General features: G+C 41.4%; 2 protein-coding genes and 1 long non-coding RNA gene across 10 annotated transcripts in view; all 3 read right to left on the bottom strand.

Moving 5' to 3' along the window:
- DPY19L4 (dpy-19 like 4) overlaps positions 1-6,582 on the bottom strand; it is a 74,853-nt gene extending 68,271 nt beyond the window's left edge. Inside the window, exons 1-2 of one of the 2 annotated variants that reach the window (XM_050800494.1) lie at positions 6,438-6,582; positions 486-596 (exon numbers count right to left, since the gene is read on the bottom strand). In XM_050800494.1, the coding sequence (XP_050656451.1) occupies positions 486-596; positions 6,438-6,453 (127 nt within the window). In that variant the 5' untranslated portion in view covers positions 6,454-6,582. Of the gene's footprint in view, positions 1-485; positions 597-6,437 lie in introns of those variants that run through there. The other variant, XM_050800495.1, reaches the window with a different exon arrangement.
- Positions 1-27,870, bottom strand: part of LOC126960869 (uncharacterized) — a 289,975-nt gene that overhangs the window by 70,414 nt on the left and 191,691 nt on the right. The gene's annotated exons all lie outside the window — the stretch shown is intronic.
- Positions 14,393-27,870, bottom strand: part of ESRP1 (epithelial splicing regulatory protein 1) — a 69,112-nt gene continuing 55,634 nt past the window's right edge. For 4 of the 7 annotated variants that reach the window (XM_050800499.1, XM_050800502.1, XM_050800498.1 and 1 more), the window contains one exon: positions 14,393-15,932. In XM_050800499.1, the coding sequence (XP_050656456.1) occupies positions 15,912-15,932 (21 nt within the window). In that variant the 3' untranslated portion in view covers positions 14,393-15,911. Of the gene's footprint in view, positions 15,933-24,682; positions 24,793-27,870 lie in introns of those variants that run through there. The other 3 variants (XM_050800497.1, XM_050800500.1, XM_050800496.1) reach the window with 1 other exon arrangement.

Consider the following 27,870-nt stretch of genomic DNA (forward strand, 5'->3'; position numbering starts at 1 on the left):
ATATTATTATTCACAACTATTTTCTCCTTCCCAGTAAAAAGATTATATATCCCTGCCCACTACCATGTGGACCTGGAACACTTCCCTGTAATGAAAATATACTTCACATCCCATCGTCTAAACTGATTATATGACTTGCTTGGGTCAATAAAAGGTGCGTACAAGTGATACTGTGCTAGGTCAGCAGAAACTTTAAGAGGCATTGCATGATTCTGCCTCCTCTTTTCCTACGTCACAAGAAAAATTTTTCCCAAATAGGGACTATTCCTTCACAACACATAAAATTATGACAGCCAAACTGCAGCCATAACATGTAATATTAATTAGAAATAAATGTTTGTCATAAGCCAGTGAGATTTGGGGTTGTTCAAAACCTAGCGAAAGCTGAGCATATACATAATCTCAAAATATGTATATTTAAAATATTAATATACTCTCTAGCGTAAACTATTTTTGTAGTAGCACAAATTCCAAGTCTAACTTACGTTTTGGAACTCTTTCAGGAGCTGGAATGTCACTGATTTTCTCTTCTTTGGCAGATTCCTTATTTTCTGAAGACTTTGGCTTTTTCCTTTGGCGCAGCTCTACAGGTGGTCCTTAAAATATTTAAGACATTATTGCAATGTGTGTATAAAATTATTTTGATCTGTATCCTGAGCCAATTAACCTTTATTATTCTAAAGCAAAAGTACCACTAAGACCTATTAGCATCAAAGATAACATTTTCATAATTATTTTGGCACCCCTGCAAAATCTTCTTTTGTCCAAAAAAAAGACAATTTTAAGTTCCACTCCCCAATTTGTGTTTTGACAATCCTAGTAGTAAACCAATGCGCTCTTCTCCCAAGATGATGCAATTTTCAAAACATCCCAAAATAAGTAAGCTCTTTTCCAAATTAGGGTCAAGGTGTTATTCAGCTCATAATTCTAGTTACCTTAAAGTATCAAATGCATAACTCATGGTTTAAGTGTTTTGTAAAAATCAAAACATAACACATTCATCATAAACTACACTTCTTTGTTTAACCCTGAAAGCTCTGCAGAATTTCAGTACTGTGTTATCATTAGCATTGTACAATCTTTTAGATTTAGGGATTAGAAAATAGGCTGAACCTACAAAGATACTTATATATGAGAAGGTCTCAAAATAATTTCCCAGGATTAGACTAGCTTCCTCTTCTAGCTCCAGTTTTAGAAAATGTGACGCAGAAGTTACCTCCAAAATAGTAAACTAAACTCTAAGTTAAACAGGAATGTACTATGTACAATTTATACTTTTCCTCCCTAGAATTAATCATCTTGTGGGATAGATTATGATACTATAAGTACAGAGTGTTCCTGCCAAGTTATAAAGTGGTACAATAATTTATCTTTCTCATGGAAGTGGAAGACAGTTTTTTCCTTTCTCTTAGTAATAACTTCAGGCTATGAAATGTGAAAATAAACATAGAAGTCAAAGAAGGAGAAACGAATCAGTTGCTGCTGATCAGATGTATGTTCTTAGCTTTACTGTGGAAAATGAATAAAATAAACATATTTTAAAATAGCTTCATAGCAAACTTACGTGCTCACTAAAATATCTTTAAACACTGGCATAGTGAGAAAAAAAGCTGTACATTTAACGGATTCAGACTGATGAATCTAATGTTTACTCATTTCTATACTACCATTTATTCTGTAGTCATGTTAAGTAGTGAAATCAATGAAAATATTTTTAAATGACATTATCAGGCCGGACATGGTGGCTCATGCCTGTAATCCCAACACTTTGGGAGGCCAAGGTGGGTGGATTACCCGAGGTCAGGAGTTCAAGACCAGCCTGGTCAACATGGTGAAACCCTGTCTCTACTAAAAATACAAATATTAGCCGGGTGTGGTGGTGCACTCTTGTAATCCCAGCTACTCAGGAGGCTGAGGCAGGAGAATCACTTGAACCCAGTAGGTGGAGTTGCAGTTACCCGAGATTGCGCCACTGCACTCTAGCCTGGGTGACAGAGGGAGACTCCGTCTCAAAAACAAAATGAAACAAAACAAAAAAACAAAAAATGGCATTATTAGAAAAATGTACCCCAGACTTTGAGTATTTATACATATAAATCTAGGTCAATTAGTAAATATCACTATATTCCTTCCTCATTATGCCTCTTTAATATTCCCCTGCTCTGGGTTAAAGTAGAAGTTAGAAGCAGTCATCAAGAACGAATATTTATGCAAAATCAAATAAAGTCTTCAAAAACAAATTATTGTTTTTAATTTAATTTTTTTTTTTTTTTGAGACGGAGTCTCACTCTGTCGCCCAGGCTGGAGTGCAGTGGCCGGATCTCAGCTCACTGCAAGCTCCTCCTCCCAGGTTTATGCCATTCTCCTGCCTCAGCCTCCCAAGTAGCTGGGCCTACAGGTGCCTGCCACCTCGCTCGGCTAGTTTTTTGTCTTTTTAGTAGAGACGGGGTTTCACCGTGTTAGCCAGGATGGTCTCAATCTCCTGACCTCGTGATCCGCCCGTCTCGGCCTCCCAAAGTGCCGGGATTACAGGCTTGAGCCACCGCACCTGGCCTTTAATTTTATTTTAAAAGAATACAAGGGGAAAATATAACCACAAGAACCTTCCTTTGTAGGTACACCTGCATGATTAATCACATAACAGCACTGGACTTTAAAACATTTAATTGGATAATTTCAGAAATCAAATTAACAAATCTATTGAGATAGTCAACAGATATACTATATGTGACCAATGGGCTAGGTAAGTGGGTCTTTTCCATTAGAGTCTAAAAATATACACTTAGTGATAAATTGGGAGGGGAATAGTCACATAAAACGTGTTCTTACAAAACACTATCATTTTCCTTTTTAAAAATGTTCTTTATCAAATAAATCACTTTACAGGACTTTAATTAAACATGTTCTCTTTGTGCCCATAAATGAATTTTGTTTATAAAAGTAAAACTTACACAAAAATTTTGCATAGATTTTCATGTAATTTCTGAAGTATACAACTCTCAACAGTCACCTCTCAAGAATTTATATTAGCAATGATCGAGGACCATACAAATATGTAATCTATAAAAAATCTATAATATTATATTTTCCTGATTCTAAGATGCCATATATTTGAAGATACCACTCAATAGGTTTTCAAGGGGGAAAAAAAAACCACACTGTCACATTGAATGCATGTACTGATTTTAAGACATACCAATTTTAGTGGCATTAAACTGTAAGAGTGAAAAGTATGACTTGATAAATACAGTATTCATTTTAGCTCATCTCTTCAACCTTATCCCTAAAGCTAACTTTCCATATAATTTCATAATGGAAAAACAAAGCCACACATCTCTAGGTGGAAAAAAGCAAAGGTCAAAGCAATGGACAAATGAGATTATCAGTCCTGACAGGAAAGCTCTGCGATGTAATTCAAGCCTCCTTTTTACTATCTTTTTTTTTGAGACAGAGTTTCACTCTTTTTGCCCAGGCTGCAGTGCAGTGGTACCATGCCGGCTCATTGCAACCTCCGCCTCCCGGGTTCAGGCAATTCTCCTGCCTCAGCCTCCCAAGTAGCTGGGATTACAGGTGTCTGCCACTACGCCCAGCTAATTTTTTGTATTTTGAGTAGAGACGGGGGTTTCACCACATTGGCCAGGCTGGCCTCGAACTCCTGACCTCGTGATTCGCCCGCCTCAGCCTCCGAAAGTGCTGGGATTACAGGCGTGAGCCATGATGTCCAGCCACTCCTTTTCACTATCTTATATTCTTAGCATTGTAAAGAAAAAGTCAAACTAAATGAAGATGATTACACATCCACAAAAGTAACCTGCTATTTCAGACTTCAGTCCAGTCATCTTCATATGAAATAGTAGGGCTACAAACAGGCTTTCAAATGTCCACGCAGGCTAGACATAGCAGTTTCCAAATGAAATGTTAATACTGCTCTACTCAAGGTTGTCACTTCTTTCTTTGCTCTAACACTGCTTTCAGAAAGCATAAATATAAACACCCTGGCCCTCTACTGCATCAAGGAAGACATTTTTTTAAAAACCAGATTCCCAGAGTATTTACTTGGACAATGAAGAGGATCCAAGCGAATGTGAACTGTAAGTAAGATGGGACATGGAGAACACCTGGATACAAGTAAAATATACAGACTATTTAGTCTAATTTTAACACAGCGAATAAAAGATAATATGAATTTTTGGGGAAAAAACTATAGAGTGACAAATAAACAAAAAACATTCAGAATGCCTGGCACATAGACAGACAGGTATGCTATATATATTATTATTACTAGCATTATAATAAATGAAAATTTAATTACTCATTCATTGCTGACTATTATATCCTTGCATCTAATAGAGTATTAACACAAATATTTATGGAATTAAAAATGTGTTGAATAAAGCAGTATTTTAATAAACTGCAACCCATTAATTGTCCCATATAAGATGTATTTAACTGTTTTTGAGTTATATGTAATTCTACAACCAAAAATCATTTATCATTTTATTTATTTTATTTTTGAAAGGGAGTCTCGCTCTGTCACCCAGGCTGGAGTGCAGTGGGGAGATCTCGGCTCACTGCAACCTCAGCCTCCTGAGTTCCAGCGATTCTCTTGCCTCAGCCTCCCAGGTAGCTGGGACTACAGGCGTGCGCCACCACGCCCAGCGAATTTTTGTATTTTTTAGTAGAGCCAGGGTTTCACCATATTGGCCAGATTGGTCTCAAACTCCTGACCTCGTGATCTGCCCGCCTTGGCCTCCCAAAGTGTTAGGATTACAGGTGTGAGCCACTGTGCCCGGCCTTAATTTTGTTTTTTTTGAGATGGAGTCTCGCTCTGTCACCCAGGCTGGAGTGCAATGGTGCAATCTCGGTTCACTGCAACCTCAGCCTCCTGGGTTCAAGTGATTCTCCTGCCTCAGCCTCCCGAGTAGCTGGAACTACAGACGTTCGCCACTCGGCTAATTTTTGTATTTTTAGTAGAGATGGGGTTTCACTGTGTTAGCCAGGTTGGTCTTGAACTCCTGACTTCAAGTGATCCACTCACCCTGGCCTCCCAAAGTGCTGGGACTACAGGCATGAGCCACCATGCCCAGCCCATTTATCATTTTATATCACGTAAGTAAAATTTACAAAACAGTACAATCTTAATATTGGCTCCACAGATCTATTTAAGTACAACCATAGTCTAAAATAATTTTTCATTTTGCATGATGTATTAAAGACTTTCAGTATTGTAGTATTGATTTTTTTATGCAGTATTAACTTTTTTAATGCTTTAAGTTAAGCATGAATGTACTCATAGGAACATGCAAGCTAGTGTATCAACCAGCCTCCATAAATTTGCAATTAGAAAAGAAAAATACATCAAGAAATATTTCAAATGATAATATACTGTAACCACAGACAACCAAGGAAACAAGTGGAATTACATTCTTTCTCACCAACGACAAACAGCTTTGGTTTTGAAGCTGTTTTTAGTTAGAATGTCTTAAATTCAGACCAGCTTTAACACTCTGAAAACTCAAGAGGAAGCAAATATGAACCAAGCCTGCATAGGGACAGGTCAGCAAGTCACAGATCAGTAAACACTTCTTATGCTTAATTTTTAAAAACTGCTTTCCGCTAAATTCTTTAAATTCCTTCCTTGTACTCTTGGTTCAAAAAGGCTTGAGTCGACCGGCGCGGTGGCTCACGCCTGTAATCCCAGCGCTCAGGGAGGCCGAGGTGGGCGGATCAGCTAAGGTCCGGAGTTCGAGACCAGCCTGACCAACATGGATAAACCCCATCTCTACTCACCCACTTTGACCCTCAAAGGCCTCATCAGCTCCCAAAACTGTAATACTTAGATGGCTCTGCTCTTTACCATTTTCCTCTAAACCTAAGTGAACTTGGCTTTCTTCAGTTTCTGCGTGTTCACCCATTCCCAATTCATCATGCCATGTTTATCCCAAATCCCTGCTTCTTTATCCCCGTGGTGAATGTCCCCTCACCCCCTGTGCCTCTGGGTTTGTCAATACCCACAGCCCTTTAAAAATCGCCCTCCGAATGAGGGGCCTTGAGTGAAACAACGACCACATTCAAATATGCACTCAGTACCTAAACCTGCATCTTCGAAACCAAACTGCGCCCCCCACTTCACCAAAAATCTGCTCAGGACCCTCCCTCCCTCCCAACCACTCCCTGCACAGCTTTCTCTCCTGCTACGGATTCCCAACTTTCAGCTCCGCCTTTGCTTCCCAATTCGGCCGACAAAACTTCGAGCCATTCGCTCCGCTCTCCTGAATTTCTCCGCAGCCCTCTCCTGGGCGCCGCGCTCCTTCCCGCCCTCCCCGTGCGGCCGCCACCGCGGCCACCGGCAGCTCCAGCCCACACCTCCAGCGCCCCCGCCCCTCCTTCCCGAGACCACAGGCAGCCGCTGGCGCGCCGGACCCCGCGGCAGTCACCTTCTTCCTCCGCCATCGTCTCTGCGGAGGCCGGGGCGCCCTCCGGCTCCCGCGCGGCCCGGAGTGTCCCTCCCTCCGCGTCGCCGAACCCCTCGGCCACCCGGGGCCCGCTCCTGGCCGCCGCGCCCCCACTTCCTGACCCACCCCCCTCCGGTGTCGCCGCCAACCGCGTCCCCGCAGGCGGCCAGGGAACCAGAGTGTTGGGAGAGGGGAGCGGTCGGAGCGTTTCGCTGGGGCGCCGGAGCCTGCGAGGGCAGGAAGGAGACTCCACGCCGGGGGCGCCGCCCACAGCAGCAGCTACCGGCCACTGCCTCCCCTGGAAAGCGAAACTAGTGGGTCTCGCTGCAGCCCCGCCCCTCGTCCTACTCTTCCCAAAAAGTGGGGGCTTGCTTTCCGCCACGTTTGTGACTCCGCGACTTAGCGAGTCGGAGACGATCATCAGCGACACCTCCCAGGTCCAGCCTCTATTCCCGCCCCATTTTACACGGAGGAAACAGATCTAATGTGGTGGAAGTCACAAAGCCGGACAGAGGCAGAACCGCCTGTAATTCCAGCTACTCGGTTAGCGCTTTGGTTTAGTAGACCACTTGACCATTACAAGAAAGAAGCTTGTGCTGTTATAGTAAACTTAGTAAGAAAATAAAGGCCTGGTATGAGGCAATGAAAATAAAAATGTTCAAAGAGAATGAATTCAAAAGATGTTGGAAGGCCGGGCGCAGTGGCTCAAGCCTGTAATCCCAGCACTTTGGGAGGCCGAGGCGGGCGGATCACGAGGTCAGGAGATCGAGACCATCCTGGCTAACACGGTGAAACCCCGTCTCTACTAAAAAAATACAAAAAACTAGCTGGGCGAGGTGGTGGGCGCCTGTAGTCCCAGCTACTCGGGAGGCTGAGGCAGGAGAATGGCGGGAACCCGGGAGGCGGAGCTTGCAGTGAGCTGAGATCCGGCCACTGCACTCCAGCCTGGGCGACAGAGCGAGACTTCGTCTCAAAAAAAAAAAAAATAAGAAAAAGAAATAAGATCTCATTTTGTTGACAGCTGGAGTGCACAGGTGCAATCATGGCTCACTGTAGCCTTGACCTCCCAAGCTCAGGTGATCCTCCCACCTCAGCCTCCCAAGTAGCTGGGACTACAGACACACACCACCAGGCCCAGCTAATTTTTCTGTGTGTGTGTGTGTGTGTGTGTGTGTATATATATATTTTCTGAATATGGGTATATTCTGTGTGTGTATATATAAAATATACATATATACATATATATATTTTTTTATTTTTTTTTGTAGAGACATGGTTTCACCGTGTTGCCCAGGCTAGTCTTGAACTCTTGAGCTCAAGCAATCCGCCCTCCTTGGCCTCCCAAAGTGCTGGAATTACAGGCGTGAGCCACTGCACCTGGCTAGGACGTTTTATCAAAAAACAAATTTTCCCAGAGTTAAAACTACTCTAGGTAGAGATTTTTGATCAAGTTGGTCATATGAAACAATACTCATAAAGCAAAACATTTTTGGAACTAAGTGGCCTATTATCAAGATTGTCCCAGGCAAAGCTTCTATGCTAGAAACATAGGTTGCTGACTTTGTACCAAGACTGTTGCCTCTCACCTCTCTTCTTTCAGATAGTAAGCCCTTTAAATATTTGTGAATTATATTAGGGTTTCCAGATACAATTCAGGACACTTTAGTATGAGAATGTCCCATGCAATATTTGGGACATGCTTACACCAAAAATGATTTGTTTTTATCTGAAATTTCTATGTAATTGAATATCCTGGGTTTTGTTTTGGTTTGGTATTTTGTTTGTTTTTGCTAACTCAAACAACCCTATTTATAGGGAATGAGACTGCCACATTAGAAGACACCTGCTATTAATTGCACTTAGGCCTTCTTGGTACATGTAAATGGCAGATTAAATTCTTTCTTATTTTGATCAAAGGGATGCAATTGGATAGCAGGTGGCCTCTGAGTACCTCAATTCAGTTAATTCAGAAAAAAATCTGCTATTCCTAAAGCCCTGACAGATGAAGTTGTTTCTGCTGTTTTTCCACCCTACAAAGAGCTGAGGCTAGACCTGGATGCTGAGGCCAAATCTAGTGCAGTTCTGGAGCTGTCCCTGAAGTACTCTTCAGACAGACAGCCACTGCAGATCATTTACTAGGCATGTCCAGACTGATGCGTCGAGGATGCATCACATTCCAAATTGTAGGTATCTTAAAAGCAAAGGAGCACAATGATTTTTGGGGAAAAAAAGTTGTCTACCAAATTTGTGACATCACTATAAAAATGTATGTGTATAGAGGGGAACAACACACACTGGGGCCTTTCCGAGGGCGGAGGGTGGGAGGAGGGAGAGGATCAGGAAAAATAGCTAATGGTTACTAAGATAAATACCTGGGTGATGAAATAATCTGTACAACAAACCCCCGTGACGTAAGTTTACCTGTGTTACAACCCTGGACTTGTACCCCTGAACTTAAAAGTTAAAAAAAAAAAAAGTGTGTGTAACACGGAAACTGCTACGACATTTCTTTTTCTTTTTTTAAATACAGTAAAGGCTGGCCCAAGTGCCGTGGTGTTCACAACTAATTGATCACAACCAGTTACAGATTTGCTGCTTCTCCATTCGCACTGCTTCACTTGACCAGTCTAAAACACAGTTAAAAAAAACATATCAATTTCTCATCAATTATAATATGATTTAAAAATAGAAAAAATTTTAAATCCTATTAGAATCCTGGATGAGCACCTTGACTGAGAATAGAAACCTTAAAAGCCAACAGCATGACGTGTCCAGTAGATGGCAGACGCAGCCAGAATCATAATGTAAAGGTACATTTCATACCCAACTGTCTTCTTTGTGCACTTCAGTGAAAAAGTGACTCTTTGAATTTATATTCCCATGTAAAAACATACCATTAATAATTAGATTAACATTAACATTTTAAAAATTCACAAAATGGTGCTAAAGAAACATAATACTGGCTGGGTGCGGTGGCTCATGCCTGTAATCTCAACACTTTGGGAGGCTGAGGCAGGTGGATCGGCTGAGGCAGGTGGATCACCTGAGGTCAGGAGTTTGAGACCAGCCTGGCCAACATGGTAAAACCCCGTCTCTACTAAGAGTACAAAAAAATTAGCCAGGCATGGTGGTGGGTGCCTGTAATCCCAGCTACTCCGGAGGCTGAGGCAGAATTTCTTGAAGCTGGGAGGCGGAGGTTGTAGTGAGCTGAGATCGTGCCACTGCACTCTAGCCTGGGCAACAGGAATGAAACTCCCTCTCAAAAAAAAAAAAAAAAAAAAAAACCAAAAAGAAAGAAACATAGTATTTGCTATTTAGCAACATTTACGTTTATAAAAATTCTTAAAATATATATATATATACACACATATATAGAATCAGCCGGGCATGGTGGCTCACGCCTGTAATTCCAGCACTTTGGGAGGCTGAGGTGAATGGATCACGAGGTCAGGAGTACGAGACCAGCCTGGCCAACAAGAGACACTGAAACCCTGTCTCTACTAAAAATACAAAAATTAGCTGGCCGTGGTGGCATGCGCCTGTAGTTCCAGCTACCTGGGAGGCTGAGGGAAGGAGAATCTAACACAGGAGGCGGAGGTTGCAGCGAGCCAAGATCAGGCCACTGCACTCCAGCCTGGGCAACAGAGTGAGACTCTGTCTAAAAAATTTTAGACTCCGTCTAAAATATATATATATATATGTATGTATGTATGTATAATCACATTAGTTTCTACATGCAGGAATAAATATAAATGTATTCATTCAGCAAATACATTTTAAGCACTGACTAGTCACTAGTGAGGAACAAGAAACACACTGCCATTAACAATATGGGAAACTGGTTACAGGGAGATCTTACTGTGAGCCTGTTTCGTCAGGAAAGGTCTTCCTTAGGAAGATTTCTTTTTTTGTTTGGTTTTTATTTTGTTTTGTTTTGTTTTGTTTTGAGACAGAGTCTTGCTCTTTGCCCAGGCTGGAGTGCAGTGGCATGATCTTGGTTCACTGCAACCTCCAGCTCCTGGGTTCAAGAAATTCTCCTGCCTCAACCTCCAGGGTAGCTGGAATTACAGGCGCACACCACCACGCACAGCTAATTTTTGTATTTTTAGTAGAGACAAGGTTTCACTATTTGGCCAGCCTGGTCTCGAACTGCTGACCTCAAGTGATCCTCTGGCCTCAGTCTCCCGAAGTGCTGGGATTACAGGGATGAGCCACCGCGCCTGCCCAGGAAGATAAGATTTCTAAGTGGACATCAGTTAAGAGAGAGATAGCAGAAAAAAAAATGTTTCAGGTAGAGGAAACAGACAAAAGTTTATCACTCCCACACAAACAATTGGAAAATGTATCACAGAATATAGGGCATGGGGGGAAAAGTGCCTTGCAAGAAAGCAACAGAGGAAGGCTGGAATCAGCTTATGCAATGTCATGCAGGTTGTACATGTATGGATTTTTCCCACAGCAAATGGGAAGCTATTAAAAGATTTCAAGAGCACATGATCAGATCTGCGTTTTTAATTTTAAAAATTATTTAAAACATACTGCCAATAGAGAGGAACAAAATTTGATGCATAGAGTTCAACATTGAGGCAAAAAATGGGTGAGATTGTCTAGGATGATGAAGGAGAGGTTAAGAATGACCTCCTGCGCCGGGCGCGGTGGCTCACGCATGTAATCCCAGCACTTCGGGAGGCTGAGGTGGGTGAATCGCCTGAGGTAAGGAGTTCAAGACCAGCCTGGCCAACATGGTGAAACCTCGTCTCTACTAAAAATACAAAAACCAGCCTAGTGTGGTGGCAGGCACCTGTAATCCCAGTTACTCAGGAGGCTAAGGCAGGAGAATCACTTGAACCCAGGAGGTGGAGGTTGCAGTGAGCTGAGATTGCCCCACTGCACTCCAGCCTGGGTGACAGAGCGAGACTCTGTCTCAAAAAAAATAAAAAATAAAAAATAAAAATAACAAAAAGAATGACCTCCTGGGTCGGGTGCAGTGGTTCATGCCTGTAATCCCAGCACTTTGGGAGGCCGAGGCAGATGAATCACCTCACCTATGGTCAGGAGTTTGAGACCAGCCTGGCCAACATGGTGAAACCCTGTCTCTACTAAAAATACAAAAATTAGCCAGATGTGGTGGCATGCACCTGTAATCCCAGCTACTACGGAGGCTGAGGCAGGAGAATCACTTGAACCTGGTAGGCAGAGGGTGTGGTGAGCCAAGATCACGGCACTGTACTACAGCCTGGGCGACAGATGGAGACTCCGTCTCAAAAAAAATAAATAAATAAAATAAAAAAAGAATGACCTCCTTAAGACCTGGCAGTAGTATATAGTGCTGGTTAGTGAAGTAAAAAGAACCCAGAAAGCAGCAGGATTTTGGATGTGGCAAGATAAGTTCCATTTTAAGCATGCTGGGTTTGAAATGCGTGGGACACATCCAAATGGAAATGTCCATTACAGTGCTGGGTAGAGGATCTATAGATCCACAGAAGAGTGTGGAAATAAATGAATGAATTTGCCCAGAGAGAATGAATAGATGAAGATGACTGAGGAGAGAACCATGATTAACACCAATCATGTGGGAAAGAATGAATCACAAAGGAGGCTGAGAACCAGAACAAGTTGAGTATTTGACATTGATCTTTAAAAATGTGTTTGTAGCGTTGACTCTGCTAAGTTTCGAAAGGGTTTCAGTTATAAGACACTAGCTCAAATTCAAGTGTAAAACTAGCAGATTTATTATCCATATATTAGCATTCACTTTTAGAATGGCAACAATAACAATATAATGGCAAATTAATGGCAAATTAATGGCAAGCTGGATATAAAGTAAAAAGGCAGACCAAAGGAGCACTAGAAGCCCTACTCTGTGATGCTGTAAACAAATGAGCTGTATTTATGCAATGTTAGGTAAAGAGCTGGAGTAGATGAAGGAGCAACTAGGAGAGTATTAACTACATGGACCAGTCTTCAAGTCTTACCTTCTCTTCCAGATCCCCTCTTTCATGTTTTTTTTTTTTTTTTTTTTTTTGAGATGGAGTCTCGCTCTGTCGCCCAGGCTGGAGTGCAGTGGCGTGATCTCGGCTCAGTCACTGCAACCTCCACCTCCTGGGTTCAAACGATTCTCCTGCCTCAGCCTCCTGAGTAGCTGGGACTACAGGGGCACGCCGCCACACCTGGCTAATTTTTATATTTTTAGTAGAGACGGGGTTTCACCTTGTTGGTCAGGCTGGTCTTGAACTCCTGACCTCAGGTGATCCACCTGCCTCAGCCCCCCAAAGTGTCGGGATTACAGGCGTGAGCCACCGCACCCGGCCTGTGTGGATGTTTGTCCCTTCCAGATGTCACGTTGAAATGTGATTCCCAATGTTGGAGGTAGGGCCTGGTGGGAGGTGATTGGATCATGGGAGCAGATGCCTCCTGAATGACTTAGCACCATCCCCTTGGTACTAAGTGAGTTCTCAGTTCATTTGAGATCTGGTTAAGAGTCTGGGGCTGGGCAAGGTGGCTCATGTCTGTAATCTCAGCCCTTTGGGAGGCTGAAGTGAGAAGATCGCTGGAACTCAGAAGTTCAAGACCAGCCTGGGAAACACAGCAAAACCCGATGTCTTAAAAAAATAAATAAATACAAAAATTAGCTGGGAAGTTGGCACGTGCCTGTAGTCTCCCAGTTACTTGGGATGCTGAGGTGGGAGAATCATCTGAGCCTGGGAAATTGAGGCTACAGTGAACCACTATTGTGCCACTGCACTTTAGCCTGGGCAACAGAGCAACCCTTTCCAAACCAACCAACCAAACAAAAAAGGAATGCCCCACAAAAGCTACCATGGCAAAACTGGATGAGTCTGTAATGTTACCCAACATCCTGTTGGCATTGTTGTAAACAAGGATAAGATTCTTGCCAATAGAATCAATGTGTGTTTTGAGCATATTAACCACTCTAAGAGCTGAGATAGCCTCCCGAAATGCGTGAAGGAAAATGATCAGAAAAGGAAGGAAGCCAAAGAGAAAGGTCCCGTGGGTTCAACTGAAGCACCAACCCACTCCACCCAGAGCAGCACACTGTGTGAGAACCAATGGAAAAAAGCCTGGGCTCCCGGAACCTATGAATTCATGGCATAATAGTAATAGATGTAAAAAGGTGGGACCTTGGACGGGCGTGGTGGCTCACGCCTGTAATCCCAGCATTTTGAGAGGCTGAGGCGGGTGGATCACAAGGTCAGGAGATAGAGACCATCCTGGCTAATACGGCGAAACCCCATTTCTACTAAAAATACAAAAAATTAGCCGGGTGTGGTGGCGGGCGCCTGTACTCCCAGCTACTCCGAGGCTGAGGCAGGAGAATGGCGAGAACCTGCTGGGAGGGGGAGCTTGCAGTGAGCTGAGATCCGGCCACTGTACTCCAGCCTGGGTGACAGAGCGAGACTCCGTCTCAAAAAAAAAAAAAAAAAAAAAAAAAAAAGTTAGAAGTCAGGCTAGACTTAGCCTTTTTTTTTTTTTTTTTTTTTTTTTTTTGAGATGGAGTCTCGCTCTATCACCCAGGATAGAGTGCAGTGTCATGATCTCGGCTCATTGAAACCTCCGCCTCCCGGGTTCAAGCGATTCTCCTGCCTCAGCCTCCCAAGTAGCTGGGACTACAGGCGCCTACCATCGCACCCGGCTAATTTTTGTAGTTTTAGTAGAGACGGGGTTTCACCATCTTTGGCCAGGCTTGTCTCAAACTCCTGACCTCGTGATCCACCCACCTTGCCTCCCAAAGTGCTGGGATTACAGGCCTGAGCCACCATGCCAGGCCATCTTGAGTACTTTTATCACTGATAGCTTTTATACATAAGTTTAGAGAAAAACCCTATCACCACCTTAGGAAGAGATGGCTTATCTATGTACTTCCATCAGTACCATAATTCTTCTAATAACAAAACAAAATAAAATAATAGCAAACATTGAGATTAAACAGGCAAGTTTTATTATCAAATGTTAACTCTACAAAAACTCAGTAGTACTGTAGTAAGCATTACTGCCTATCTTAAAGTCTTTCAGAGCTTTGGGCAGATAGCATCTTAAGGCATCAAGTATACAGAAATTTCTTTTCGATCTTAAGTGCCAGTTATCACCAATTTTCACAAAAACCTTTTTGTTTTTTCTTCCTATTGCAGTTAAAGGGCCATTTCCGGTCAGCTGAAGAAGAAAATGTTTGCTTCTCCCTTTAAGGTGTTAAAGTAATGCACAGAAAATAAAAATAGCAGCCATATAAATCTGCACGGCATTGCATTCAAGCAAAGGACAATATGAGTAACTTAAAGAAATATCCACATTCAATGCACTTAATGAAATCCTGTTTTCTTTGGAGTTACATGAGGCAGCAGTACTAGCTAGTGTCCAATATTGCACTTTTATAGCATAAACACAGCTAAACATAGTGTTAAACACTGACAGCATCAATACCTGTTCTAACTGCATCAGTGTTTACCTCTCAGTCTAGCATGCTGACTATAGTCCTATGCTTTAAAAGGTTATAATTATTTGACAGTTAAGGCATTAGAGAAAAAGGTTTAAGGCTATCATAATATATACAAGCATTCACTTCTGTTCAGTTAGTATATCGTTTTCTAGAATACACTGTTCAAATTGTCTCACTTCTGGGATATTAAAAACTATGGAATTTCTCTTATTAAAGTCCAAACCATCAATAATGAAAAAAGTACAATATAAAATAATACATATGAAGCCACAATATTCAATTACAGTTCAAACTAGAAATTACTAACTACAGGTAGCTGCTTCATTTTTGGTTTTGCATTTTGGCCCCTAGTTCATTATTTACAACTGATACCTGCTGAGAAAAAGATCCAAACTTTTAAACTTTGTATGTTTTGTGGAGGGTGCACAATTTCTTCTAATTTATCTTCAGGAGTTTAAAAATTTATTTTAATTTGTTTTTAATTATTAGATATCATCATGGCCAAGAGACTGGGAAAATAACAATTTTATTCATTCTCCTAAGATTGTGATTTTATTATTCTAAGACCTTACGCTTGAATTACTTAGCAAGAAGGCATGATTATGCAGAAGACAGGAAAATGAAGAGAAAAGAGCAGGAATATACAAAAATGAAACTTCCTTAGCAGAGTTCATGGTCGAGATGGTAGACACTGGTGGAGTTTTTATCCAAGACTTAAAACTTAGGAAACACCTATGATGCCACTTTAACTGGAAGTAATGGAGACATCTGATTCCAAATTCACATTTTAAATGCCTATTTGCAATCAGCAAAGGGCCAGGTGTGCTGCATGCTGCTTGCTATAAGGATTTGGCTTCACTGGCTCAAATGTTTTCACTCCACCAAAAGACAAGGCACAGGCCCATTTGTCCAATCAAGTTTGCTGAAAATACTGCAGCCTGAGTGTAGACAAACTTCCCCTGAATTTGCTAGAAGTTTTCTTGTGTCTGGTGGTTTCAAGATCACCATACATCTTTCAAACACTGGAAAAAAAAAAAAAAAAGTGATAAAAGGAAATGTTATAGTCTCTAAATGTCATTCTCAGCAGCCACCAAAATGATTTCAAATTCCACAAGGACAAAAAAGCTTTAAGACGGTCCAAGTTATTATTTCACACAGACATAGTTGGCATTTACATGGCAAGGGCTTTGGGAGTAGAGCACTAGTCAAGGAAGTTTCCATGGTTTACACAGTAGTTGGCATTCTGAACCACTCCTACCCTTTGTAGTATCATGTGTTTAGTTTAACATGTATGGTTGCCAACTCCCTGCTCAGCTCAGCTCCTTTCTGGAGAGACTATTTCATTCATTCCTTAGAGGTTCAATATCATTACAAAAATAAAACCATTTAGACAAAATTTTAAAGTTAAATTCTAGTATAAGAAATTCCAAATAATTTCTAAGACACTTAATAAGAAGCAGTAAGGGGCCAGGTGTGGTGGCTCATGCCTGTAATCCCAGCACTTTGGGAGGTCGAGGCAGGCAGATCACCTGAAGTCAGGAGTCTGAGACCAGCCTGGCCAACATGGTGAAACCCCATCTCTACTAAAAATACAAAAATTAGCTGGGGGTGGTGGTGCATGCCTGTATTCCCAGCTACTTGGGAGGCTGAAGCAGGAGAATTGCTTGAACCCAGGAGGTGGAGGTTGCAGTGAGCCAAGGTCATGCCACTGCACTCCAGCCTAGGCAACAGAGCAAGACTCCATCTCAAAAAAAAAAAAAAAAGCAATAAGGCATGACATATATGCTCTATGTGCCCGTGACTAGTTGATAATTAGCACCTTTATATGGATCATGGATAAATTTATTTCATCCCCATATACAACCTAGATTTCCATGTTATCCCCATTTTAGAGAAGGAAAAACTGAAGCAAAGAATGATTAAGTTAGTAATGGGCAGATGCAGGATTTAAACTAGTACAGATTTACTTATATACCATACAACCTTAAAATAAGAATAAAATAAGAACTTTTGGTAGGCATTATATACTTTTTTGAAACAGGGTCTAGCTCCGTCACCCAGGATAGAGTATGGAGCGATATGGTCCAATCATAGCTCACTGCAGAATTTTTTTTTCCCCCCAAAAAGAGATGAGGCCTCGCTTTGTCACCCAGGCTGGAGTACAGTGGTGCGATCAAAGCTCGTTGCTGCCTCAAATTCCTGGGCTCAAGGTACCCTCCACCTCAACCTCCTGAACAGCTGGGACCACAAGCACACCACTATATCCAGCTAATTTTCAAATTGTTTATAAAGAGAGATTCTCACCATCCTAACCAGTCTGGTCTCAAATTCTAGGCCTCGAGCGATCCTCCTGCCTTGACCTCTCAAAGTGCTGAGATTACAGGTGTGAACCACAGCACCTGGTCCTAGACTAAATCGAAAAAAAAAAAAAAAAAAAAAAAATATATATATATATATATATATATATATTAGAGATGGGGTCTCCCTATGTTGTCCAGGCTAGTCTCAAACTCAGCCTCAAGTGTTCTTCTTGCCTGGCATAATAAAGTGCTGAGATTACATGTGTGAACCACCACACACGGCCGTTATGCATACTTTGACATGTAAATGAAAAACAGGAATGTTTTAGACTGCAGTCTTATTTCATATGGCCAGTATGAAATATCTAATGGAGTTTTACTGCTTAACAATGAAACTGAAGACTCCTAACTGCTAGCAAAAGAAAAAAAAAATCAGTCTCAGAAGGACATGAAGATTAATTTATTTCAAGATTAAATTTGCTTTAATAACACAGATTCTACAAATGGTACAAATGTAAAATCGGGTATTTAAAAAACACAAAAATACTGGTTAGGATGCATCTTTTAAATGTGGTTTCCAAAGTGACCACAATTTGGCACTCAGTTTAAAATACCACACGCTGAAAGGCTTCTCCTTTGATACTAAACTCAGATAAGAAAATCAATGACCCAACACTATTGATCAATATCTATTTTACCCCTCTTTTGGCAGTAGCACCTGAATTTAAAACTGCCCCATCACCTAATCTCAAGCCCCTAAGAGGCAGTTTTACCACTGAGCCAAACAAGTGGCCCAGGCATGGCCAGTTAGAGCCCTGCATATCCCAGGTCGTCGTGGTTTCAGGGATGGATGTAAGCCAGGCCAGTGAAGGCCAAGTGTTCTAGGAGTATCTCAGAGAGTGAGCTTGGAGGAGTAAACCCTTGGATCCAGCTGTATCAGTCAACCCTGGGACTCTCAGTTATTAGAGTCAATGAGTACCACCTTCTTCATTCCTAGCTCTAAGAAATAGCATCTTTGTAGATGCTGCAAATTAAGCCTTCATATTCTGATAAAATGTGGAAATGCCAGGAAAAGTTAAACATTTAGCCTTCTCAAAATGCTTTTTAATCCCAGTGGTATCCAGTGGAGTTTGATTGTGTAACAGTGAAACTGAGGCTGGGCACAGTGGTTTACACCTGTAATCCCAGCACTTTGGGAGGATGAGGCAGGCAGATTATGAGGTTGAGATGGAGATCATCCTGGCCAACATGGTGAAACCCTGTCTCTACTAAAAACATAAAAATCAGCTGGGAGTGGTGGTGTGCACCTGTAGTTCCAGCTACTCAGGAGGCTGAAGCAGGAGAATCGCTTGAACCCGGGAGGTGGAAGTTGCAGTGAGCCGAGATCGCGCCACTGTACTCCAGCCTGGGCAACAGAGCAAGACTCCATCTCAAAACAACAACAACAAGAAACTGCAGACTCCTAACTGCTAGCAAAAAAAAAAAAAAAAAAAAAAAAAAAAATTGATCTCAGAAGGGGATAGAGAAAATGTTTCCTCTTCCCCTTTAGCTATAGCAAACACTTAAAGATAGTTGAGAATTACAACTGCAGACATTTACAAATCTGATTTCCCTTTCAAATAAGATCTGTGTTAAAACATGTTTTTATTTTGTAATACACTGTCATTAAAGTATTACATACAAAGAAGTCTTTAAAGATATCTTGATTTCACCACTGGTGCTATATGCTACAGAATGAACCTTTAATCCCTTAAAAACCCTACAATTCTGCAGCCAAACATGGTGGAGAACACCTGTAATCTCAGCTACCAGGGAGGTTGAAGTGAAAGGCTCACTTGAAGGCTGGGTGCAGTGGCTCATGCCTGTAATCCCAGCACTTTGGGAGGCTGAGGCGGGCAGATCACGAGGTCAGGAGATCGAGACCATCCTGGCTAACATGGTGAAACCCCATCTCTACTAAAAATAGAAAAAATTAGCCAGGCGTGGTGGTGGGCGCCTATAGTCCCAGCTACTCGGGAAACTGTAAGTACTTCCTATGTGTTTTTACTGTTATTCTGGACTCAGATTATCTAAATGGAAAAACTAAGATCTCATAAAAAGTTTGTTCTTTTTAATCATCTTACACAATAACTTGCAACATAAAGTTACAAAATGATCAAATACACAGTTTTTATATTTTCATGTAATTAACTGATAACCCTCCAGACAGAGGTAAATACAGTGTTATTTTTGCATAAAATTTATCAGTAGGAATTTCTCTTGTTATTTAGAAAGTTTATGTAATCTGACCTCTTTAGAACAGATCCTACGGAAGGCATAGAAAACACACTCATCAAAACAGCAAAGCCCTGTTGCTTAAGGCTGACAGTCCAATAACAAAAAGGGGAAAGATAACACTGATCAAAGTACTGCACTCCAGCCTGGGCGACAGTGAGATTCCATCTTAAAAAAAAAAAAAAACCCAAAAATAAACCCTATGTCCCTATGATTATTGTAATCACAACAGCAGAAGTTATGTATTAATATGAAACTTTAGTTTGTAAAACTTGTTTTCATTCATTAACTCTCGCTCTGTCGTCCAGGCTGGAGTGAAGTGGCACCATGACAACTCACCACAGCCTCGACCACCTGGGCTCAAGCCATCCTCCCACCTCAGCCTCCCGAGTAACTTGGACTATAGATGTGCATGACAACACCTATCTTTTAATTTTTTGTAGAAACGAGGTCTCACCACATTGCCCAGGCTACTCTTGAACCTCTAGGCTCAAGCAATCCTCCATGCACAGGTATGAGCTACCATGTACTAGCCAAAATATCATTAATAGATTTAAATCTGGGGGCTGACATTGCCTTTGAGACCTAACAAATACAAACCTTGGAACTTGGCCAGGCACAGTGGCTCATGCCTGTATCCAGCACTTTGAGAGGCTGAGGCAGGCAGATCACTTGAACCCAGAAGTTCAAGACCAGACTGGAGCAACATAGTGAGACCTTGTCTCTACAGGGACCCAAAAAAAAAAAAAGCCAGGCATGGCAGGCTACATCTGTAGACCCAGGTCCTCAGGGGCTGTGGTAGGAAGATTACTTGAGCTCAGTAGGTTGAGGCTGCAGTGATCCATGATCCTGCCCCTGCACTCCAGCCTAGATAACAGAGCAAGACCCTGTCTCAAAAAAACCCACAAAAAACAAAAAACAAAAAACCTTGGAATGTAACAGTAAGTGGAGAAAAACACCCTTTCTGGCCATCTGAGGAAGCATTTCTTCCAGCCAGATGCCCAGTCTCTTTCCAGAAAGGTTTGTGGGCATCTTGAATGGCTAAATGAGGCATATCTCCAACATCTCCAGTGATTCAAGGGGATAGTCAACACGTGTTGGCTGGGTGGATGGGACAAGGCAAGAGAAGACAGAATAGTGTGACTTCTTTACCAGACTTCGTTGTGGGTGTTAGCTATGTTTACCTGATCCTATAGACAGCCATGAGATCGTTCTCTCAAATTTTTTATTTTATTTTATTTTTTTGAGACAGAGTCTCACTCTGTCACCCAGGCTGGAGTACAGTGGCGTGATCTCGGCTCACTGCAACCTCCACCTCCCTGGTTCAAGCAATTCCCCTGCCTCAGCCTCCCAAGTAGCTGGGCTTACAGGCACATGCCACCACACCCAGCTAATTTTTTTCTACTTTTAGTAGAGATAGGGTTTCACTATGTTGGCCAAACTGGTCTCGAACTCCTGACCTCAGATGGTCTGCCTGCTTCAGCCTACCAAAGTGCTAGGATTACAGACATGAGCAACTGCACCTGGCCCTCTTAACATATATTTTTTTGAGTAGGAGTCTTGCTCTGTCACCCAGACTGGAGAGCAGTGGCGCAATCTCAGCTCACTGCAAGCTCTGCCTCCCAGGTTCATGCCATTCTCCTGCCTCAGCCTCCCAAGTAGCTGGGACTACAGGCGCCCACCACCACACCTGGCTAATTTTTTGTATTTTTAGTAGAGATGGGTTTCACCGTGTTACCCAGGATGGTCTCGATCTCCTGACCTCGTGGTCCACCCACCTTGGCCTCCCAAAGAGCTGGGATTACAGGCATGAGTTACTGCGCCCGGCCCTTTTAATATATTTTTTAAAATATTGTTAGTTTCCTGTCACTGCTGTTACCATAAATTGGGTGGCATAAAATAAGAGGTATTCATTCTCTAACAATTCTGGAGGCCAGGAGTGAGAAATTTTGTCAGTGGGGCTGCGCATCCTCTGGAGGCTCCAGGGAGCAGTCAGGTCCTTGCCTCTTCCAGCTGCTGGTAGCTGGGAACACTCCTGAGCTGTGTCAACGGCTCTCTCATCTCTGCCTCCCTGGTCACACTGCTGCCTCCTCTTCTGTATGTGTCTCTGTCTGATTTCCCTCTGCCTCTTTCTTACACAAGTGATTTTATCTAGGGGCCAGCCAGATAATTCATGATCTACTTGTCCTCTCAAGAACCTCATTACAGCTTTTTCCATAGAAGGTAATAGTCACAGGTTCCAGGGATCAGGACGTGGATATATCTCGGGGTCCACCATGCAGTCCACTGGAAGCACTTTGCCATGCTACTGTTTGGTTAACAGAAAAGAGTCCTCAGAGTGAAGCCAGAAGGCGTGGATCTTTTTGTCAGCTTCATCATTAGCTGTATGACTTGTGGAAGTTGCCTAACCTCTCTGGGTTTCATTTCTTCATCTGTCAAATGGGCCCATGATGCCTCCTTGCAGGGTTATGCTGTGTCTCAAATGAAACTGTGGATGTAAGTACTTACAAAAGCATGAGCCACTCGGTTATGATGATGAATTTGATACTGATAAGGAGGTGGTAAATATATATATATATATAACAATACAAGGTTAAGGGGAAAGAAACAAGGTCCAAAATTGCATGAGGGTATGAGAGGATGAAAGGAAGTATTTATTATGCTTGTTTCTGGGTGGTGGGATTATTAGTGACTTCTTTATACCTGTCTCTCTGTTCCAAATTCTTTGCAATGAGCACCCAATACTTTTATAATCCTATCTCCTAGAGTTGGTAAGATAATTAAATGAGATAAATTATGCCAAGTATTTCACACAGTGATCTATCCTTTTTCTTTTGTTTTGAGACAGGGTCTTGCTCTTTGTCACCCAGGCTGGAGTGCAGTGGTGCAATCATGGCTCACTGCAGCCTTGACCTCCTGGGCTCAATTGACACTCCTACCTCAGCCTCCAGAGTAGCTGGGATTACAGGTAAATGTCACCACACCTAGGTAATTTTTTGTATTTTTTTGTAGTGACAGGGTTTCGCCATGTTGCACAGGCTGGTTTCAAATTCCTAGAGCTTAAGTGATCTGCCCACCTTGTTCTCCCAAGGTGCTGTGATTACAGGCATGAGCCACTGCTCTTAGCCTGATCTGTATTTTTAAAAATTTGTAATATAAAGGCACCTGACTTTATTATGATGAAAAGATACAGACATCTAGATTAGAACACAGCACCCAATCTGTTATTCTGTCATGACTCCAAATATATAAATATAGGGTAAAAAACTAGAGGTGGTGAGTAATGGTTCATAGTCAGTTTAGGACATTTCTGGTATAATGTCAAAAGCTTCCATTTCTAGTCATTTCTTATCCAGTATACTCATTTAAAAATATAGACTGTGTGTTAATCAAATTCATAGACAACATTGTGTTCAACAATGAACACATGAAAAGAAAATATGGACCAAAATGGATATCAACAGGCTAGAACAATGTATTCTCACCACTGAGACAAAGACTAGAGAACACCCATTACCACTGCAAAGCATTCGTACGTGACACTCGTTGGTAGGACCAAGTATCCTGAAACCTCACCGAAAATGACAGATCTGAAAAAAATCTTCACTTCTAACTTTGAACTGGGGTTTCCACACTTCAGAGCAAAGGGCTAAGATGCAAATTCTTATTTCTCAATGATGACAAAGTATTGGCAACCTCATTTCCAGTTTAGAAACCACATGGTTAAAGCCCACAGGGTCCACAGCCATGAAAATGTTAACAGAATTGGGCATGCCAGCATGCCAACTTCAAAAAACTCAACAATCAAAAATGAATAAAAACCAGTATCAAAATTCCTGAACACAGCCCTACAACTACATCTCCCAAGAAGCCTCAAAGAATGCCAGTATCCTTTAAGAAAAGATTGTGGATTAATGGGGATTGAGGAGAAACTGGACTCAAAACATTAATCTAGAAGACTATTTTCAAAGAAACTTATCAGGGTTCCTGTTGTCTACATTTAGTTCTAGAAAAGGAAAAAGACATGCAACAAAAAACCTTCCAATCATCTTGGATTAAAGCACATGTAAACGTATGCCCAAATCTACTTAAACACATAATGCTAAGTGAAATAAATAAGCCAGTTACCAAAGGACAAATCAATCTGCTTAGGACTACCTAGAATAGTCACATTCATAGAGACAAAGTAGAATGGTAGTTACCATAGGCTGGGGAGAAGGAGCAATGGAGAATTCTTGTTTCATGGGTACAGAATGTTAGTTTGAGAAAATGAGAAAGTTCTGGAGGTAGATGGCGGTACCTGGTTGCACGACAATGTGAATGTACACTTAATGCTACTGGACACTTTAAAATTGTTAAGTTTTGTTGTGTATATTCTACAACAATCTTTTTAAAAGAGGAAACAGGAAAAATATACCCAATCCAAAAGAATCACTACATGACTCAGTGATTATACTCCTGGGTACACACCAAAGATAATTAAAAACAGATATTCAAATAATTATGCGTGAGTGCTCACATCAGCACCATTCACAATAGCCAGAAAGTGCAAACAATTAAAATGTCTATCAGTGGATAAATAAAATGTCATATGTCCATAAACGAAATATTATTCAGTCATAAAAACAAATGAAGCATTAACATGTGCTACAAGGGTGAACCTAAACAGATAAACACAGAAAAGGTCACATGTATGATTCCATTTATATGAAATATCCAGAATAGCTAAATCCACAGAGACAGAAAGCAGATTAGTTGCCAGGAGCTATTGGGAGAGAAAACAGGGAGTGACAAAAATGTTTTAGAACTAAATTGAGGTAGTAGTTGCACAATGTAGTGAATATATTAAAAACCACTGAGTTGTAAATGAGTTTAAAATGGTTAATTTTATGTTATGTAATTTTTACCTGAATTAAAGAATACCCAACTCGTACTCCACATGAGAGATAGTAAATGAATGTCCAAAGGGAAAAGTCTTCCCTTGCCCCACAATAACAACTCTGATCCATTAATGTTGCTTAGATTCTATGTGCCTAGATGACAAACTTAATTCTAGTCTCCATTCCTTCCAGGATATCTGATATTTTATATTACACTGAAGAAAAGGATTCTCTCAGTTGATTTCTAAATGCCTTCAGAATCTTGATCTCTATTTGTTTGGCCCTTTATCATTTAACTTGCACATCATAAAGCCTTACCTTCTTTTCTGAGGATGTTCTAACTGCTGGGGCCCTTAAATACAAACCCATTCTTTGGGTAGAGTCCTGGCCTGGTCATTTGTGTGTATAAGTCCATCCTCGGTTGCATACTAAAACGCAAGTTAAAACAAACAGGATCAAAAGACGGACAAACTGTCACTATGGATAATATTTCAACTAAATAGATCTACCAATGAAAGTATAGGACATTTAGATAGGAGGAAACAAACACAGGTACAAGCCATATACATATCTACTAACCCAAATCTTTATTTCTTAACATGTTTAAATACCATAAGAGTCCTTTCTAGGATGGACATTAGATTGAAAACATGGATTACACACACACACACACACACGGGACATTAGATTGAAAACATGGATTACACACACACACAGGACATTAGATTGAAAACATGGATTACACACATACACATATTGGTCTCTTAGGAGACCAATTTCTTCAGATCTTGCATAGTACTGTTTTCACGCTACTGCAGGTATGATTAGATATCAAATATTTGAGCACTAGTTATTTGCAAGGCATTGTACAATAAGCCCAATACCCAGTATCTCCAAACAACGCAGTGAATTTTAGATAGCATTAGATGTATTTGTAATATCAGTCTTATTCTCCCAGTAGGGCAGCAAGTAAAGCTGCTAGGAGTGAGAGGTCCAAAGAAACAATCAGTACTTGAAGAGAAACAAAAACTCGCATTTATTGAAAATGTAAAAGGCATTGACGGTAAAGGGTAGTACAAAGAGCAAATGAAAATATTAAAGGATTTGTGTAAGGATACCTGAGAGTCCATTCAGTATGAAAAAGTATTATCTAAAATATACACACGTTTCTTTTACGGACCAGAATGACATCCTCATTATCAAGTATTTTCATGGTAGTTTGTAAATCCTTGGTCTTTCTGGCTTTACCTCCACCCCAGATGAAGTATGGAAGACACAAAGAGTAGTTTTTTGTTTGTTTGTTTTGAGACAGAGTCTTGCTCTGGAGCAACCAGGTTGCCAGGAGCAACCACACCTGGCCCTCTTAACATATATATTTTTTTAATCGGAGTCTTGCTCTGTCACCCAGGCTGGAGTGCAATGTCGCATTCTCAGCTCAGTGCAACTTCCACCTCCTGGGTTCAATCACTTCTCCTGCCTCAGCCTCCAGAGTAGCTGGGACTACAGGCGTGCACCACCATGCGTGGCTATTTTTTTGTATTTTTAGTAGAGACAGGGTTTCACCATGTTGGCTGGGCTGGTCTTGAACTCCTGGCCTCAGGTGATCCACCCGCCTCGGCCTCCCAACGTGCTGGGATTACAGGTGTAATCCCAGGCCTAGAGTAGTTTTATGTAAGAAATTTTGTTTTGAGACAGGGTCTTGCTCTTTGTCACCCAGGCTGGAGTACAGTGGTGCAATCATGGCTCACTGCAGCCTTGACCTCCTGGGCTCCTGCGCCTGGCCTAGAGTAGTTTTATGTAAGAAATTTTGTTAAAGGTTGGGGGAAAATACATAAAAAATTATATTTAAAGATAATTTATAAAATTATATATGCCATTATTACATCAAGATATGTATTTTTAAGAGACAGAATCAGAGACCATCAAATTTCTTCAGCTTCAGAATAGATAGAAAAGAGAAAAATAGGCCAGGTGCGGTGGCTCATGCCTGTAATCCGAGCACTTTGGGATGCGGAGGCAGGCGGGTCACGAGGTCAGGAGTTCGAGACCAGCTTGGCCAGCACGGTGAAACCCTCTCTCTACTAAAAAAATACAAAATATTAGCTGGGCATGGTGGCACGCGTGTAATCCCAGCTACTTGAGAGGTTGAGGCAGGAGAATTGCTTGAACCCAGGAGGCGGAGGTTGCAGTGAGCTGGGATTGCGCCATTGCACTCCAGCCTGGGTGACAGAGCGAGACTCCGTCTTGAAAAAAAAAAAAAAGAAAAAGAAATTTTATTTACTCAACCAATTATTGCCTGGATATTTGCTTAGTTATTATATAATTATATAATTATATAAAATAACTAGAAATAAAATTAAAACCTCCCATTAAGCCAGCAACAGCAATATATGCACTCTCGGTAAACACAGATTACCCTTAAGTGAACAGTTTTTTAAAAATGTCATCCACTGATTTTATCGTCTTGGTTGCCAAATCTAAAGAAGATGGAACCCCATAGTGAATTTAACTGAGAACACGAAACAAGAAGGCATGGATTCTTCAAGATAGTAGAAAATACGCGTTTTATGTAAGAATGATACAAAATTGAGTTAGGTGTAAAGATTTTGAGTGCATGCATTATGACTGCCTCAAAGCTCAGATTACTGAAGAAGATATCAGAAAAATCTGATAGGTTGAATTAGATAACTGAAGTTCCTATGTAATCCTAACTCACTGTTCCAGTTCATAAATTCCAAGCACTTCAGAAATGAAGGCCAAATGCCTTGAGATGAAATAATATTGCATAATCGTTATGTTTCTAGTTATACTGGACAACTCTATTTCAACCTTGAATGGTTCTAAGAAGTTACTAAAAAGAAAAACTGCTACAGACTGAAGTTATGTTATCTTAATTTTGAAGAATGTGAATCTTTTAGTCATAAACATAGAAATAATCCCTATTGCATGGTTGTGGTAAAATAAATACCCACAAATGCCAGCCATGACACTTTTTTTCTGAGATGGAGTCTCGCTCTGTCACCCAGGCTGTAGTGCAGTGGGCGTGATCTTGGCTCACTGTAACCTCAGCCTCCTGGGTTGAAGCGATTCTCCTGCCTCAGCCTCCTGAGCAGCTGGGACTACAGGCGAATGCCACCACGCCTGGCTAGGTTTTGTATTTTTAGTAGAGACAGGGTTTCATGTTGGTCAGGCTGTTCTCAAACTCCTGACTTCAAGTGATCCACCTGCCTCAGTCTCCCAAAGTGCTGGGATTACAGGTGTAAGCCACCATGCCCAGCCGACACTCTTAATAATAAAGAGCAATTTTGCTTCATCTCATTACTAATTTATACGTAAGGCAACCTAACTCTATTCAGTGTGAATGTAAAAGTTTGTCTAACAAACGAAAAAGAAATTAATTGAGCTGAGTACTAAAACCCGAAACTTTCTTTGAACTTTCTTCACTAGGAAAACAAAGGAAAAAATAAAATACATGTCAAAATGTTTTCTCCATAATAAGCAACCTT

Source organism: Macaca thibetana, chromosome 8 (assembly GCF_024542745.1).
Source record: "Macaca thibetana thibetana isolate TM-01 chromosome 8, ASM2454274v1, whole genome shotgun sequence".
In the NCBI taxonomy this organism is placed as follows: domain Eukaryota; kingdom Metazoa; phylum Chordata; class Mammalia; order Primates; family Cercopithecidae; genus Macaca; species Macaca thibetana.